Raw genomic sequence first — 19,824 nt, forward strand, 5'->3', positions numbered from 1 at the left:
TATATGGGTATTCTCGCAGCGTTGAAGATATGCGATTTTTTGCTAAAATCTTAACGATATCCATCTTATTTTCTCTGTAATGATTCATGATACTCTATCCGCCCACCACATGAAATTTTACACGTTAGTTTTTTTGCATCGAAACATTCTAAAGTGCATCGATATCTTAGGCATATACGGACACAAGTGACCAACGCGTAGAACCAGTTGTCGTTTGCTGTTTTTTTGCGTCAGCTTGGAGTTCAAAAAAGCTTCCTTCGTTCTAACCAAACGAACCAGTAAACAACTAGCAGTTGTATCATTGGGCGAGATATTTTTATTTCCTGGTTTAATCAAATGCAGCACCGGTGCACATTCCATAGGGCCATCGCGAAGAATAATTATATTAATAATTTTTACAGGAAATAGAGAACAATCGAATCAAAAAAAAAAGTAAGGTGCTATTATGTAATGTATTCTGACGAATATAAGTTTTCATTTTCTCAAGCGATTACAAAATCAATCGTGAGTGAATTATGTTAAATATCGATTGACATTAAATATCGATTGACAAAATGAGGTTTGGATATATGGAAACAACCTCTTACTTCTAAATTTTAATAACGGTCCTTTTTCTTCCTGTAAAATATCAACAAAAATTCAAATATTCATATAGAAATAGTACTTGTGTAAATTTGTTCTTTGGAAAAACCCATAACAATCTTTTTTTTTATTTCATATGAATACATTGAGTGCAAGCTAAGCTAATCTCACTGTGCTTTCTCTGGAAATTACTGCTAATGATCGCGGTTATAAGTACAAGAATATCAGTTCCAGTCTGGCGTGAAGTTCAGAAAGAAAGCAGAAACAAAACAGCTGAAACCGCTTCGGCATGCGAATGTGTAGGTGATATTTCTAGAAACATTCAACACTTCATGGTTCGTCTTTGAAAAAAATGTACCGTAAATTGGGGTATCTTTGATCATACGAGGTATGTTTGACAAATGTACGATTCAAAGTGGCCATCAGCATCTTTCTGATAAAACGCAACAATCATATCATAAAAGGCGTATATATCATTTTCATGGCTGTCATGTAACTCTGTTCTATCTCACTAAATATTGCGCTTCTCAGTTTTCGTGTGCGTTTGCGTGTGCTTGGGGCGAATGTTGTTTCGGGGCGCTTTTTTTGAAAAATGTGTAAGCCGAAAAACAAGATTTTTGTTGCCAACAACAATTAATTAAATCAAGTGAATTATTGTGATTTTGGATCTGCCGGATAATATCTTTTAATTAATATCTTGTTCGAGACTATCAACAAAAGTCGTTTAATCGGTATGTGAATAATAGAACATGGGTTGGTCCAATTTGGACATTTTGCTGTATATACGTTTTGATACGCGATCACGAAAAACCGTTTCAGAGGAAAGTGTGCGCAGTCGGTCGAGCTTTCAGGAAAACATAAGTTTTCGCAAATAGGTTGACAGATTTCGACGTTATAGATCATAACCTATTTTTAGGTAATTTGGCCAGCTCTTACTTTTATTGTATATTTACTACAAAGTTTTATATATCCAAGAGAACTTTTCATTTCACAATTCAAAAATTAGTGAAAATTAAATAGGAACAACTTAAAAAAATTATATTGCAAAAAATCGATAAGAAATGGGTGGTCCGAATTGGAACAAGGTTGGACCTTTCAAGTACTTTTGTGCAGAATTGTTTATACACAATACGGTAAAAGATCGGAAAAAGTCGGCTTAGAAAAAATGTGCGCAATTGATCAGGAAAAAATATTTAGGTATTTGTGAATCGGTTGACACGTTCCAGTTCTGGCTACCTGCAAAATAAGAAGATCGCCAGGAATGGAGGGACCGTAGAATCCTCTCCAGGCTTCGGACCGGGCACACCAAGGTGTCTCATGCACACACAGTGTTCAACGTTCCCCGCCCACCTGGTCTACCTGCGGGACCCGGAAAACGTTAGAGTATATGCTTATAAACTGCCTCGACTACCAAGACCTTAGGACAAGGACGCTGGCCTCTACGATAACATATAACATGGACACTAGCCTGACCCAAAATACCAAAAATCTCGAAATCAAAACCTTGCACCTGAATATGATAGCTTGGGTGGCCAATGAGCTTCCCTGAAAATTTCAGCTCATTTGGTACACTGGAAGTGGTTGCGCAAATGGCTCAAAGTTTGTATGGGAAAAATTGACCAAATGTATGGAGAAACACATCAGTTTCACATTTTCAGACCTAGGTGGCGCTGTGATCGATCAATGTTTTTCCTGAGAAAAATGAAGAATTCTCTTGTAACACCAAAACGACTCGTCAAGACTGCAAGTCAATCCAATAAAAACTGACAAAGTTGTAAGCGCGCAAAGTTGATGGTGTCCTGGGTTGTAGTTGGGGTGGCTCTGTCGAAAGTGAAAAAAACGGCTTATGATGAACGCACGATTTGCGTGAGGTAGATAACTACATGAATTTTAACTTTTAATAACACGAAATGCTGACGATTTGGAAGGGTAGTATCTTCAGCAAACTGGATTAGAATGTTAAGGGCTTTCCGATGAAGAACAGGATAATGCAGAATTATCCCACCAGGTAGCGCTAGGGAGTATGCAAATGACCTATAGTTAAGTTATATATTGGATCATATCTCATGATCGGAAACACTTAGCGGGGTGGACGCTTCGACAAAGTAAATTATAAGAATTCTTCCACTGGGTGGCGCTAGTGTGCCTGAAAATTTCCTATACATTTGATATTGGGTCTCTCGTGAGTGGAAACACTTGACGGAATAAAGTCTTCGGCAAAGTAGACTATATAAAATCAAGCGCTTTCCAACGGAGAACAGTTTTATTTAAAATTCTTCCACTATGACTTTCACTATCAAGGTTTGAAATACCGCACTTTGCATTTTTTTCATACAACTTTGGGCTACTCTAATGGACACAGCCTGCGAACATCAAGCGCGACCAGTCTTTTTTTTTAAATTTCATTCAATTTGTTAGTTTGAATCAATTTAATTTATTTTATTATTTTGTAACTTTTTTTAATATTGTCTAATTTTCATTTGAACCGATCTAATTTGATTTATTAATTTTATTAATTTCATTTGTATTAGGCATTCTACCCATTTTACGATTTTGACAACTTTTTTCCATATTTTTGCTTATTAATTGTTTAATTTTATTTGCTTTATTGATTTTTTTATAATTCATTCAGATTATTGGAGGTTTTATTTATTCAGCACTCGACACTGTGTTCATTTCACCTATATTTTGGTGCCAACTTCGCGTGAATGATTCAACAGTGACATTTGTAGGAAATGGCTCATCTCACTGCTAGGTGGATTGAGTCGGCGTTTAGTCGTAGAGTTGAACAGGCTTTTATATAAATACAATTACAGAGCATATATAAGTAAATTTGAGTTATTTTACTATTACTATTGTATAGTCGTTGGCATAGTTCATCCACAATTGGGTCACAATGCAGGATTAATACAAAACGATAGATTCAAAAAAATATTAAATTTCGAGAAAGTTCCTCAAAAATGTTTTCGGGACGTGATTAAGAATCCACCGTTTTACGGTACCTACTATTGTTGTTGTTATTTATATTGCAGGAAAATACTGCTATACAATCCATGCAAACAGGTGTAATGTTATAAATACAACTACGGACCGGAGTAGCTCATCAGTCTCCGTTTATGCTTCGTCGGATCGAGTTCGTTAAACAGCAGTTCGGTATCGGAAGTGGTGAATAAGCATTGGCTCTCTTTCCTTAGCCTGGACCGTGACAACGGAGGAGTGAAGTGATAGTGCACAAAGTGATCCAAATAAGAGAAGAGTGCATCTTCCAAGAAGTGAAATTCGCGCACCGTTCGGCAAGATGAAAAGTGTTCCTTTCATCTCTATAGTACTTCTGGTGTCGATACTCGGTTCCTCGAGATGTTTCGAGTAATTAATCCACATTTCAATTTATACAGTTTCGCTAATTTCATGCATCTTGACTCACTAATCACCATTACGATCACGATCATCCTAACCGATGCCTGTAATAATCGGCAGCCGGATTGGATAATAAATAATTGCGTATGGCTAGGTACAACAGCGGTGCGAGTGTAACTGTTGAACAAACGACAAAAACAATAGCGGAACTTATAGTGGGCGTTCTCAAACGATTTAAAATCGGTCGACGGCTGAAATGCAAATGTAGCCGGTGGTACATGCGTGCCTTTAATAGAAATTTTCTCTAGCTTGCTATCGCATTATGCAGAAATATGTTCGTTCGATATCGAACAATTAATCAATGATCTATTATGATCTTATATTACATTAGTTACTGCTATCGATTAAATACATTAAGCAATAATAGATAACTTAAAACATCGTCATTTTAAAAAAAAATCAGCTTATGGAGTACATCAATAGTTCAAGAACAAGTATTTGTACGGGAAATTAAATTTCCTTCTTCCATTAGCATTAAGACGAAATTTAAAACGATCAGATTAGGCTTTGTGTGATTTGTAAAATTAGGTTTTTTAAATAACTCTGAAAATATAATGTAAATTAAAATATTTTTGCATCTGATACAGATCAGCATATTCAGAATCTTCTTTCATCTGTGGATGGCAAAAAAATGATATTAGAATTGCTCTAGCTCAGCACCAACGACTAACTTGCGCTGGATCCCCCATCGTTACGTTTATTATCCAATCTCGCAATTGTCCTTCTTTCGTTGATACACGGGTCATTTCAATATTAAATTTATCATACCCCTCTGTGTATTAATAAAAAAATACTCACAATCTACTCACCGTATACTGATCCATCTTTGTTCGTGTGCATCCGTACCAAACATTGCCCATCACACCTAAACCGCTTCAATTTCACCTTTGGGGATCTAAAAAAATAATAAATTTACGTGCAGCTTGATCGATGAGGACTCCTTTAGACTAACCCACCAGTTTGACGAAGATTTTGATAATTGGCGAAAAAGCTTCCAAAACTTTGGGGACCCATTCATCGAGGGAGATGGTAGTAACTTCGGCATTGTTTGGCCCTTTAGTAACGATCGTCATGAACCGCTTTCCAGGGAAGCAACCGAGTTAGAGTATGAAGCTAAACCCCAGGAACCGACCGCACAGAATCCCGGATCGGCATTAGTTGGATTGGAGAGGGACCGTGAACCACTAGGTGAGTAAACATTCAAACCGACAACGATTATATCGTTGTCTAGGGATAGTTAGGAATTGTTCCTTAAAATCAAATGCTTTGAAACGTTAATAGGGTGATTGGCCTATTTTGGTTTTTATTATAGAGGGTGTACTGTTTCGAAAATTTCTCGGACACAATCGATAGATAAATTAGTATCAATCTCTACTCCGTCCCTAAGGAACAGAATAGTAACAAAAATCCTGTCGATTTTGAAATACTTGTGTACGAAAGCTCCGATTCTCAATTATCAACCTACCATTTAAGGTAGAATGTTGTTGCAGTACTGCTGATTGATTTTTATGAAGATCTAACACACGGTATGGAAAGGCTGCTTTTTTGTTTTCGAATTTTGCCCATTCTCTGTTCAACCTTAAGTCAAAGAGACAAACAAAAATGGAAGATGTACATCTGTAACCAACGGCCTCAAATTACAATAACAAAAGAACAAAATGGCGTTGATCGATTTATAAAGTAAACGAATTGCTTGAATTGGTCTAATTTGAGTATTGAAATTATGTTTATTTGACTAATAACAATCTAGGGTTACTGTGCCCTAACTCATCTTTCTTTCCAACACTCCATTTGAACGCGTTAGTTAGTTAGTTTCTGTTCAAATTAGGGTACACGATTCTGGTTTTCGTTGCGTTTAAGGGATTATACTACAGTAAAATTTTAGAAAAACGAAATGTTTTTTATTGGCCTAAAATGTGATGGTGGTCAATTTGGTCAGTTGGTGTCCTCTCAATGAAATCTATTCCCATTTCCGTGAGTCAATCGAGAGTGCACCGACGTCAAATCCGCCCATAGCGGTTCAGGGGTGCCGTGCTATTCATATAAAGGTAGCAAAGAGAAAACTCTTCTATAGACACTCAGATCGATACACTTCCGCATTTATAGTTCCGGTAGTGTAAGCAATGGTAGACTTAAAACCGCAGGAAAATATTGCTTGTCGCACCAGCTCCTTTCGACCACATTTCTCCACTTGAATCTATTTGTCTATAGCGCTTACATTCTCCCTGCGACAGCAGTATACTACTGTAGATCTGGAGAGGATATTGAACTCACTCATTCACATTCATTGCTTTCGTTCTGCACTTTGGCGATTTTCTGCTTTATAGGTCCTTTGGGTTGTTCCGTTTCTTGATATAATATATTGGATCATTGATTTATTCTTCCTAATTAGAGGTACCCCTTTCTGATCCAGTTTCTGGTTGGGGGATCCGGGCTTTCTATCTCTTATTGGCGGTTCATCTAAAGAATAGTGATCCCCGATCTTGCTTATGATGCATTTTACACTCGCGTGACGAATTTCAAAGCGGTCCGAAAATTTTTGCATGTTACGCCTTTTTACGAAGCCATGTGTCTTATTTTTACCTAATTTTCAATGGGCGATATTTTGAAAACAACATTCAAATAAATTAACAAACTTATATCACAAATACGCGCGTACTAGGCAAAAGTAAGTGGATAGCTATTTCCGATAAGGACCATAGAATTTTGACTGCGATGACCAATGGCTATTTTGAGGCCAAAGCAAACATAATTAGTCGTGAATCATTCTACTTTCTACTTCTGCCCGAGTCAGAACAACAAGCGACCAAAGTGAACGACAACAAGCAGTCTGCCGATCAAGAACAATGAAACAATTATCTTGCTTCTTGTCGTTATGAGTGAAGTTAACAAAAAAGCGATGTTTTGACCCAATATGTACCGCAGTTGACTTCAAATTTTGTGCTATACTACCGTGTCTTCTTGAGGTGGAGTATTGTTTGAAGGTGACTTACTTTGCCTTGTCAGAGTTTATAGTCAGTCCGATTCTCGTATCCTTCAGCACTAACAAACTTTTTGCGGAAAATCTCTTCCACTGTTCTACGATCCACTTCAATGAAGTTTATGTCGTCCGCGAAACCAAGAAGCATGTGCGAACTCGTAGTCGTAATGATAATACTAACTTTTTGCACACCAGATCTTTGGATGGAGTCTTCGAGCGCTTTAGCGAACAACAAACTAGAAAGCGCACCACCCTGTTTCAAACATCTCTCGTCACAAATGGGTCGGATATTTCTTAAAAAAAATAAGATCATTACATGAACTACCTTTCAATTCACGAGCATTTTCGCAGTTCGAGGAGTTACCCGCGGGAGTACCTAGCGTCCAAAAGGGGGTAACGCACAATTCACACGTTCTTTCCTTATCTTTCTTTTTAGGGTTATGGTGTCTTTGATAAAGTTGTTGTATGGCATCTTGCCCTTTATTGTATATTATTATTGTGTCTACGACAAAGTTGTATGTCAAGTAATTATAAGTATATCTTTGTAGGTCGCACAAGTTTTGAAATATGGCGCTTTTTTGAAAATATAAACTGTAAGTAAAATTTTTAAGACCTACAAAGATCGCACTTTCAGAAGATATATTCAAAATGCTTGAAGATATATTCAAAATGACATGACACTTTCACTGGAATTTTCGAAAAATTACGCTCAACAATTTACATTCATGCAAGAAATATATGTTTACAAAAAAAATTAATCATTTTTACGTTTGGTGGAACCATTGGGCATTATAAATGACAAAAGTCGCTTCTGAAAACTCATTTTTGATTGTTTATATTAGCTAGTCGTTTCCCGCATATTTGGTGATCATTCCTGTAAGATAACCGCAATGGTATTTGGACCTTAAAAAACCACTATTCCACTCATGGTCTGCGCCACTTGTACCATTTGCCGAATAGGTCGTTAAGTAACGTTACGTTAGGGCATATTATAAGGGGAATGGTGATCTTATAATTATTTTTTGCGGTACTACATTGTTGTTGGATATAACAAGGTACATTAAACATTCTACCATAAACATTTCTTCACCATTCTGGGCGATTAGTATAATCTTACACTATACACAATTCATTTAATGTTTTTTTTACAATATGACAAATCGTGACGCAAAACAAACATGATACCACACCACAAATCGTTTCGATCATTTGGTGTATTGTGACCACAGATAACCATTTCTCGAATAGTACAGTTATAGTTTTCGAGTGACACTATGCCATGGGCAAAATGTGATGAGTGTGCATAATAAACTACTTTATCGACACTATCAAATGCGGCAGATGTAAAAAGAACTTTATAAATGTTTTTTCTCTGATTCACCAAGAGCCTCTTCTCCCTCCCCCTCATCAGTTCGAATAACGTTTTTTATTCTATCGATTTATGGTAATCTGGATTTGATTGCATGCCGTCCTCCATGTTCGGTTGTTGACATCTTTATGGTGGTAGTATTGCCGCTTTTACCAATTGAGCTATTTCTGCAATCTTGTGGAACGTATTTTGGTCTTCATAATAATCTAGCCACAATCGACTTTAGGAAGAGGGTAAATCGACTGAATAATTACGGAGCATACCGTATATAGTTGGAACTTCAATTCAAATTTTCCCTTAATTTTCCTTGAATTGGTTTAAGAGGAGGTTTGCGAGCCTTTTAGTAATAGCGAGCCGTGTGTTTGATGCAATACATTCATATATAATATGGTCAAGGCTCTGAAAATGGCAACCACAGGCGAAATTTTTTTATCGAATTTTGCGTCGAACTGTTTGTTTTCCGTATGTATATAACCTCTAATATTAAAAAATATGAATGGTGAGCCCAGAAAAAAATTCCATGTCTGTTATTTATAAAAGTTTGTTGATGCTACTTGCATGACCTGAAAATGACTAAATGACCGTAAGGAGTTAAAAATGTACACAAAATGCATATTTTCAACTTTTTTCCTGGAATCACATTTTTCCATCGTAGTTTAATTTAAATTTGATGATATTGCTTGAAAAATTGAGATGAATATAGATAAATGATTATTTTCAATTGTGAAGTAATGGAAACCATATAACTTGTAACGTGACAGATCAAAAATTCGAAAAAGTTTTGTGGACCACACTAAAAGCATGCATACAATATCTAACCTATATTTTTTCTTACTACTTTGAGTCTACTTTTTGAAATTGTATTGTGAAAACCTTGAAGTTTTATTCATTTTTGAGAAAACGCAGTTGATATTATGTAACGTGACAGATGTTTTCTGCTGTGAAGCAATTCCATCAAGTTTGATTGAATTACGTCAAAAGTGGTGACCATCTTCGATTCTAATGAAACCTTTTCATCTTTATGGTAGACTAAATATTTTGCATTATTAAACAAACAATTTTTATTCAAGAGTAATATTTAAAACGGGCATATCAGACCTTGAATGCACTACTTTCAAAATATATTGTTCGAAAATCGCCATTTGTGTAGCAAAACTATATGATAGCGAGTTTTAGGGAATCAATTCTTCTGTGTGAATATTTTTTGGTCAAATTTTTCAATAAGAAAACAAAAAAAAATGTTATAAAATACAATTACAAAAAACAATGATTTTTTGATAGCGAAAACCTAAAATTAAAGAAACTGTATATACGTTATTAGGAAGTTATTAGTAAGGAAGTATTTTTAACTTCAAGTATGCTTCTAAATTTCTTAGTATTTGCCAGTCATAATTATAATTTTCTTATACAATACTAATACTAAATATAATTTCGAAGCAAAATGCTCTTAAGAAAAACTTTCCGAAACATTTTGATTTTTTTCTTCAACAAAAATATCTAGTAGTATAAATAACTCACAGCTACCAAACGCAAAAACATAACACGTTTAAAATGGAATTGCTAATAAAAAATGTTTAAAATATAATTGCATTATGGAGAAAATAACAATAAAAGGATTTAACATATTTTAAAAATTCTTTAAATTTTTAAATTTTAATTTTTTTATTTTAATTTAATTTTTTTTAAACAATTTAGTTATAGAATGCATTTCAAAATGGTTTTTCAATTCAATATTCTCATGCAAAATTGTGCTTCAAAATGCAGGTGTTTTAAGTCATTTTAGATTTTTTCGACATAATATATTAATTCGTGAAATTACGACCTTTTCATAAGTTATTCACGTTTGTTCATCAAAACCAGCATGTTTTCAAAATAAACATGAAATTTCCCGTTAATACTCAGTTCCCAGACCAAGGATGATTTGTGCACGACTGTCTCGATATGCGTGCTTCAATAAAAATATAGAATTGTAACGTGACAGATTCTGGTTGTAACGTGACAGATCATTGAGAATACTCCATAAAATCGAAAACAAAGTTTTTCTTCAGGAAAACTATATTTCAAACTCTTCCTTGTTTTCCAAGCTTCAACTTAAAACTGTGTTCATGCAAATTTGGGGGCCAACGGAACAGACTTTTTCAATTAAGTCGGGCAACCTCCAAACTCACTGCGAAAATTGTGTAACGTGACAGACGTATTAAAATGACAATAACACGAAAACCGTTCATGATAGAAAATAAATTTCTGTAGAAAAAATGTGCGGTTTAGTGACCTTAATAATGTGCAGTTGGGATAGAATCTGATTTTATTGTTTTTGCTGACTTATCTTATGAAATATACGTAAAAATGTAACGTGACAGACAAAAGCCTTGACCATATATAAACCGTTGAATCTGGTTGGTTAGGCAAATCGAGAATCTGAATGATGCATCCGTTATTAGAATTGACCATCCCTCCTCGTCTTGACAGGTGTAGCAATTTCCGGCAGCTGTGTACTTACGTTGTTAAAAAGACTTGTGATGTATACGAAAAATGTAATACATTTACATTGATCCACTTAAGAAAAAGGTATAAGCTCGGGTATTAGAGGAGGATTTGAAATTCTTTAATTGCTAGGACTGCAATACATATTGTTAGCCCTTTTTTAGAAGTCCATCCTAAATTTGTGAAGTTCCTTCCTTCTAACAAAACTTCTTAAACGGCAGTGTTACGATGTGATATATTTTGCCATGTACGAAATTTGATTATGATTAGTTTTACCATTTTGCTGAATGTGCTTATAAACAAATTGTTGCTATAGATGAAATGTGAATTAATCATTTAGGGTTACCAACCGTCCTTATTTTAAAGGACATGTCCTTATTTCCGAGGTTTTTGGAAAGCGTCCTTATTTTAATTCAAATGTCCTTATTTTTATGGCGATTTCGCTTGAACCTGAAGCTGAGTCAGGTTCTAACCCAAACCGCTGTCAGTTCATACATTTTGACAACAGTTGGGGTTAGGAACTGACTCAGTTTCGCCTCAAAGGAAAACCACATTAGTTTCAAACCTTGGCATATACAGGGTGGTTCAACATGATGTTTTTTAAGAGGGTATGTCATGTTATTGTAGTTTAGTATTGTTTGCCACCACAGTATGCTCACCATTTTCAAATTATTCAACTATATTTCGAAAATCAGCAATCTGTGAGAAATGTGTTTCGTGCACTCCGACCATAATATGGTCGACATAATCTGCCAACTTACTCCACTATTCGCCATACAATCAAAGAGTAAAAGTTGCAATTCTCGTTATTGGACGTTTAGCGAACAAGTCAACCACATCTAGCACGCATTGAAGAAAACATAGCGGCGGTGACATTCCCAAGCATCAGAAACCAACATTACTCGACTAACTAGCCAGATACCACATGAAATTCGTCATCAAAAATTGGACCAGTCGAATGGATTACCTCAAGCGGTCAATATTTAAAAGAAATTGTTTTCAAACAATAAATGGCAAAAAATGTTCTTTTGATTGACAAATAAATATTTCGCGATTTACTCAATTTTTCAAATTTTTGCTAGATCAAAAAAAAACGTCATGATGAATCACCCTGTATTAAATTATTCAGATCAACTTTATTCCAAGAGAATCAATTTCAATTGTCAATTTCTAATACTTCCAGCGATTGTTTTTGTTAATGAATACTCTCTGCGACTCATTCCAACCAAAAGTTCTTTTACTCAGAAGTAACCAAAATTTGTTGGATAGCTCGATATGAGGTTTGGCCTAAGTGGTTATCTTCGCTCAATGTTGGCACTACACCATTTAAATTTGTCTCGATCAAGATTCAACGTCCCAGATCAACTGCTGGAAAATAAGCCAGAATCCCGACTCTTTCAGAATTCTGGCTCAAGTGACAAATGATTCAGGCTCAAATTCCGAATAGATTTGGCAGGGATGTCCTTAATTTGCTCTCAGTCCATTTGGTAACCCTAATTAATCTAATCAACCTTCGCTGAGTAAAACATTATTGACAGCCTTGTGGATTCATTTCACCTTTTACAGAAATGTATTAAGCTTTAGATTTTGTTCAAAAACGAAACCTGTACGCCAAAAATTAAATTTGGAATTTCTTTTATCCAACCTAAATAATCTGATTTCCACTTGGTAAGAAATAATAATAAAGTATTAAAGCACTTTATCCGTGGATAGATATTTATTTTTTCCCCAATAAATATATGCAATAAACAAAGATTCGTTATTTCATTTTAACAACACATTCAATTCAATATAAAGGATTACTAAAAACTGTAACCAAACGATTCGACTTCAGGTGAACATTATGTAAGGAAATTGTAACGATACATGGTTTTCTTTAAAGCAAACCTTACAGAACCATATGAAAATGACTATCATCATTGTGACTTCAATTCAAATCGTTTCGATATATTTTTTTAATAATCCTGCGGAAGCACCTCAATTCTTTTCTAACATACAATATTATATTATAACCATTCCCTATATTGTAACAATAACTCGTATCTTCATTCTATAATTTCATATAATTTTACAGGAAAACGCATTTATCGTTATATCATAAATAGACCTTAACGTATATGGTTACCATACCAATTATGATTTTTGTATAATATGGAGGATTCTAGATAAAGTTTTCATTTATGCGGGTTAGCAGATCAGAATTTTCTTGGCACATTTTAATAGTTTATTCTTTCCAAAATACCCTGGAACGGCAATGAAATATTCTTCTCCAAAGAGTTGGTGAAAGGTGCTCTTGACGCAAATTTCGCAATTGGGTCATTAAGCCATATGCTGTTTTCGATTTTTTCCGATGCAGCTGACGTTAATGATACGTAATCGAAATTTTTTTCACTTTTTTGTACGCAAAATAAAAAATAAAAATTATTATTAAATTGAATTATCACGACCAGGAACCAGTAGCGTCTGGCTCAAATGGCACGTTCCCCATGTTGATCGGAGATTTATGCCACGACCACACCTTTCACTGAACTACCTTGAACACTATCCTTTTGCTGGGATAACTGCCTAAAATGCTAACCCATGTGGCTAAATTCTTCACTGACAAGTTTGATCGATAGTGTCAAATGAGGACGGGATTACATTTGTTTAGAAAATCAATTAAAAATCATTCTGAAGTTTTAAATGGTGAACATATATATTGTTGTATTAAGAAAGATGAGCTTTATCGGTTTACGAAATAGAAGGAGAATTTTATTCTTCGTTGAATGACCCAATTAATAATGATGTAACACGATAAGGTGCGTAACTGCGTGTAAAGTTTGCAGATTTTTACGATGACATAAAATGGTAGCGCAAAAAATAGGGACACTCGATTTGAGTTTTTGTTGCGCTTAAACACGAGCATTTCACCGTTTTCAGGTCATTTATGTTATTATCTTGAATCTTAACAACGAAACAAAGCTGATGATGCCAACTTGTACGCATTCCATCAATTGTATGCCGAGTAATTAATGAATTAGTGAGGCACTGGACTTAAAACGTATAAATCCTTATTAGAATTAAGTTGTCTCATGGTTTTCTGGACAAAACAGACTGACATCTGGAAATTCTGGATTGATCAGTTCGGTTGGCGCTTGAGTTCATTCTATTTTTGAATGTAACACTAGTTGTAAATAAATAAATAACAAAAATTATATTTTGAATTGAATATTTTATTTTCTTTCTAAATTTCTTTCAGTTTTCAGGGGCTAGTTGGATAGTTAGCAATCAGAACTAATTAAATTGTGCTTTGAATTTTAAGTCTCTCCGAAAATAACCCTGGCTACGGGCCTGGTGATACCGGTGGGTTGCACGAATAGTTTTGTAATTTCACACTGCAAAGGTCAACAATATTTTTCCGGTCGTCTGGATATCCGGTAAAACCGTATGTCAGGTTGTTTATCAAACTTCATGAAATCCGAATTCGTAAATTACACCGAAGTTGCAATTAGATCTAATTTTTGCTTACTCACAGAAAATCCCGTTACATCCCCGAGGACATATTGGACAACGTAATATGAACCCTTTATACAATACTTCAAACTACACGCAATAAACAGCACGCTATTTAGATACCCGGTGTCATTTAATAGAGGTTGGTCAATCTCCGTTTCTGGTACCCATTTAGGATCTTGATTATATTTTTTTTCTGAGTCTACTCAAAAAACTCGAAATTCTGGTGAAACTCTTCTCAGGATCTTGATGAAAACCTTCTCTGGAATCTGATGCACTACTGCTCAGAATTATAATGAAATTCGTCTCACGATTCTGATAATATTTCGCTTGAATTTTGACGGAGTCGAACTTAGCAATTTAATAGAGTCCTGTTCGAAACTCTGGCAAACACTTGTTCAGTATTTTTAGGGAGTCTTACTATCTGCATCAGACTCCTGTGCAGGTAAACCTCCATTTTCTGAGAAAGAAACATACTGATGAGAATTCTCTCGTTCTATAGCCTATTATTTAAAAGATACTTTGCTGAAAAAAATCCTGAGACGAAAAATTCCATCATAATCCTGATAACGTCAAAATACTGAGAAAGATTTTATCAGAATACTGAAAAAGACTCAAACTGGATATAAATGTTTTCAGACTTCTGAAAACTATTCCATCGAATCTTGGGCCGGATTCCGTCAGTATGCTGAACAGAATAACGTGAGGATTTTACGTTAAACGTATTTTGCTAAATATTCCCTACGTTGACTTTTATGTTAAAGGATAATAAAATTTACTGACGATAGCGATTCGATAGAAAATTAAAATAAAATTTACTGACGATAGCGATTCAATAGAACAATGAACGATATCAGTTCCTGATTACTAACAGAGGTTGAGGTTGTGCGACCACCCCTAGCTGCTACTCCGTTATCGATCTGGACTAGCTGAAGTTGCACAGAGAATAAGTAGATAATTATGCTTGGGAGTAGCGAAACATCTTTCAATGTGCAGCTCCTGGTAATTCTAAAGTATTGATCAATACCGGCGAGGCCCGAACGTAGATTGCGGTAGGAAAGGGAAGGAATGGTTAGTCCGATACTTGCTTTTGCTAGAGGCCGTATATACTACTACGCACTTCACAAGTATCACAGGAGGAGGGTATTCTTGTTAGTAAGAGTATAGAAGTTGGATCACTTCTTCTTTACCGACGCCAGAGAGGTGAGACTTCACTATCTGGACTAGATAACGATCCACCAAAACTTATAGACCGGAGACCAACGGCTTTACTTCGTTTCCGAACGAAGACGTGACCACAGATTTTTTCACCTCAGAAAAATCTCAACGACCTCGGCTGGAATTGAACCCAGGAAAATTGGAATGAGTGGCGGTCACGCTTACCACTCAACCACCGGCGCCATCATATCAGTTCCTTATTACTAACAGAGCAACCAAACTACAACTCTAGTGTTGCCAGTAAGAATTGAAGAGCGTGTGGTTCGAATTTTCGTTGATCAGGGAGTTCAATTGATTAAGTAGTACCAATTCATCCAGAGGCAACAAATTTATATTTTGTACATAATTTTTCCCTTTCATTTTCATTAAATTTAAATAACTTCTGCCTAAAAGAAAGAAAGTCCTCTTTGTACATAGTGGGCCCAAAACTTATATTTTTTTTAAAAAGTTTTTTTTTCGACTTTATCTCATCGGTAACTGGCATCGCAGTGGCAACCAGTTAGACGAAAGATCCATAACGAAAACATTTCTAGTGTTCCAGAGCAAACACTGGACTCGGGTGAAGTCCTAATTTTGTTGATGAAACATGCGAGATTGGAAACATGGTCCCATTACCAAATCAATGCAGTGTAACATGTTATGGTGAAAATTTAGTAATAACCCATTACGCTGTTTCAGGGGAAAATTGTATAAAAACCACTGTTTCAGCGTGAAGGGCACAAACAGTCTTTAATAGCAATTCAAAAATCTGCATTTCGACTTCGTATCACCAGTGACTGACACCGACAGAACACGCTAGAAAAAGAAAGGTTTGATGAACTATTCTTTCATTAATTGAAGCGACGTTAACATTTCATAACATACTAAAATCAAAGTTTATCAATAGCTAAAAAACTAGTTTTGTTGCATCATACAAACATTTTCAAGTGATCTAGTGATGGTTGTAGGTCTGGTCCAATACAACAACTTTCGGCAGTAAAAGATTAGCTACGCAGTCATTTTCAGCTGCTTTGCAATTTGAGTTAACTGTTCTGTAATGAATAGACCTATACAACGAGATGCTATGTTATGTTCTTTTGAGCATTAGCATGAGCTTGAGCTCAATTTTTGAAATTTTGAACCTTTGACGATCACTCGTTGGTTTTCAATATGAAAGACTAAAATTATTTACGTCTTTTGCGCTCCACTTTTGATAACTTTGTAACATGTTTATGAACCTCGATGAAATTTTTATCACTACACACAAAATTCTTCCCGATCAAAATGCAGTATTGTGCGACTTGCTATGACAACCGGAGGTGCAGCAGTAATTAAAATTACGAGTCAAAATTTTAAGCTGAAAATATTATAATCAGTCTCCTTCTCCACTTAATCAAAACGGGCAAATTCGGGCAAGAATTCTATAATGTTCCAAATGGAGAATCGTTCAAGGAACACAAATTGCCTTGAAACATAGTGTACATACATGGACCAAAAAAGTATTTCAATAATTTAGTGTTGAAACCGTCTGCTACAAAAGCGTTAAGGCTATTGACACTTTCTATAAACAAACAAAATAATATCTTTTGACATCAATACATATAAATAAAGTGCAACCCGTCAGCATAACTTTCCATTATTCCAAATTCGAAACCGCCCCCCACCTATTATCACGTCTTGTCTTAGGTTTAAACTGTCAATTATCAACAAATTTTAGAACGTTTCACTTAAAAAAGTATTCTATTTTTGCCAAATCCGCCACTGTGCGTTGCTATGGAGACCGTGCATACCTCTGCATCTCCTCGTTTGCCACACAAACTGCATCTCCACGCGTTACACAAATTTGAATTCATCTTGATAAGTGATACAATCTATACACCTCTCAGAAGTCCTCTGGACAGCCGGCTGCCAAGAATTTATGATAGATTTATTGTTCGTTGAATTAATTTGGAAATGTCCGTTTTGTAAAAAAGCTACTTTTGCTCCGGACAGCCGACCGTCGGGAGTGTTGCTACAATGAAACACGATATTCGAAGAACAATTTAATGAAAAGCGATTACTTTTACTGTCTCGAAATATTTGTCGTACCTATGTAATTGAAGATATCGTCGTACAAGTATTATTTATCATTTCTTATACTAATACCAAAGTTTATAAAAACTTTAGTTTTATTATAAGAAATTAATAACGTGCCGGTTCTTATGTTATCATTATCCGCGCGTGTTGTTTTGCTAACTGAAGCGCATTTTAAACAGCACTGCCGAAATACTTGACTAAATTTGTATGTCGAATATACAACCGATGACATAAGCGCGGGTTTTTCATGCTAATTCTAGAGACAATACGAACGAAAATAATCTAACTTAATTAAAAATATAAATGCACCCAGAAAATGCAGTAGCTGCAAGAAATCAAGAAGGGACTTCTGATTTTGACATCTTTTACGTCAATAATACTATACTCACTTTTACGTCAATAGTATATACTCAAGCTATACTCATGGAGAAATACAGTTAACATGACAATCAACAATATTGTTCACAGTATATGAAAGGACTCAATAAAATGAGAACAATTAATATAAATAATTGATGATTTAATGGACCAAAAGTAAACCAATGAATATGACAATAAAACATTTGTTCGTCATGCTAATATGATTGCCGCAAATGAGTACCTGGTTAGCGATTGTTCTTGCGAATTGTCAATTCTCAACTCTCATACTTGATTCAACAATCATCATACTACTCAGACAAGACCATGCGTATTCCCCACGTGCATATAATGCCCAGTGGATTAGTTCCCTAGTTAGTCAAATAAACACGAAGCAAACAAAGCAATTGGTTTGCTCAGTCTAAAGAAATGTCAGCTAGATTGACATCATCCGGCGTCTCCTATTACAATGCCAACATATCAACGAACATTTAAAATGACATACGACCAAATATGTACAATTTCCAATGCTATAAAATGAAGACTACTTAGTTAATTTCCATTTCACTACAAGTCCAAATGTAAGGTTTAGGGTGTTTCTTAAAAACGGTGACTTAACACCGACCATATAGCATTATCTTCGATTAGAGCACTTAACATTAAATACCATTGATGTCATATGAAATATCATCTCTAGTATAGATAATCAAAGAATGGTAAATACGATATTTTTGTATATCTTTGCAATATTTACTCAAAAAATAGTTCATTTATAGCAAAAAAGTATATATACAATTTTATAACGAAAGACGCTAGAGGGCAGTGTATTGAGACAAACTGTTTTCCTTTAAAATATCTGAAAGTATTTCTATAGTCTATAGTCATCTTATTGAATAATCAAAACTACAAAGGTTATATAAATAAAATCATTTTCTAAGAAACACCCTAATTTTTTTTCGACAAATTTCATGTAAAATGAAAAGCACAAAACAGAGTTCCAGTATCTTCGGAATTCCGTTTCAAATAGTATTCAATTCACCACTCACTTTACCATCAAACTAAAGTTGGTACATATTTCTTCACCAATCCTGAAGAAAAACACTTTTATGAGGATTTGACTCTACAGTATTTTTCCAGCAGGTGCTAGTAGATAAAACTATTGTGATCTTGATATACTTTTTTCAGTTCACTCAAATGCCATCATTTTTCATGGCCAGTGAAAATTTTTGCCCAGTCAACAGGTAATTACAAAATCTTTCCTCGGTTGCTTGATTCAAACATTTGAAAGGGTTTATAGAGGGTAAAATGCCTATTTTTACCATACTAGAGAGGGCGCCTCATTATTTCATTAACTACTCAGCCTACAATCAATGGAAGGCGTATAAATTAGCATCAACAGTTTTGCGTTGTTGTTAACAACCAATATAATAACACAAATGCTCTAAAAACAGTGAAATGCTCGTGTCTGAGCGCAACGAAAACTCGAATCGAGTGCAACTATTGTTGCACTACCATTTGACTCAATGCGTTGAACAAAGGTGGCAGACGCTGCTCTAACCAACGCCTTCAAATAGGTAGGGGGATAATAGAAACATGGCGAAAGTAGGCTCATTACCCTACACTGTTTGTTTGTGAAGAAAGTGCATGGCAAAGTCAAATTTTTTGCAACAGGTAGCGCCTACTGTACAAGTGAAGTGATGTGACGAAAAAAAATAATAGTAATAAGAGACCAGACAGTTTGGGAATTCGGTCGGGTCTGAATGGAGATAATTAACAGCGTATTCAAGGTAAACAGTAAACATTCTTGGGTTAATTGCTTGAGTTCTGGGCGGTAAAAGTACCGTGTTAGATCCACTCACTGTTTGGAGAT

The 19,824-nt window shown here is 35.2% G+C and overlaps 1 protein-coding gene across 2 annotated transcripts in view; it reads left to right on the forward strand.

Moving 5' to 3' along the window:
- Positions 1–3,690: 3,690 nt before the first annotated feature.
- The window catches only part of LOC131683610 (transforming growth factor-beta-induced protein ig-h3), a 48,074-nt gene continuing 31,940 nt past the window's right edge, over positions 3,691–19,824 (forward strand). The window contains exons 1-2 of one of the 2 annotated variants that reach the window (XM_058965727.1): positions 3,691–3,948; positions 4,922–5,187. In XM_058965727.1, coding sequence (XP_058821710.1) covers positions 3,881–3,948; positions 4,922–5,187 — 334 coding nt within the window. In that variant the 5' untranslated portion in view covers positions 3,691–3,880. The remainder of the gene's footprint in view (positions 3,949–4,921; positions 5,188–19,824) is intronic. The other variant, XM_058965728.1, reaches the window with a different exon arrangement.

Source organism: Topomyia yanbarensis, chromosome 2, assembly GCF_030247195.1.
Source record: "Topomyia yanbarensis strain Yona2022 chromosome 2, ASM3024719v1, whole genome shotgun sequence".
In the NCBI taxonomy this organism is placed as follows: Eukaryota; Metazoa; Arthropoda; class Insecta; order Diptera; family Culicidae; genus Topomyia; species Topomyia yanbarensis.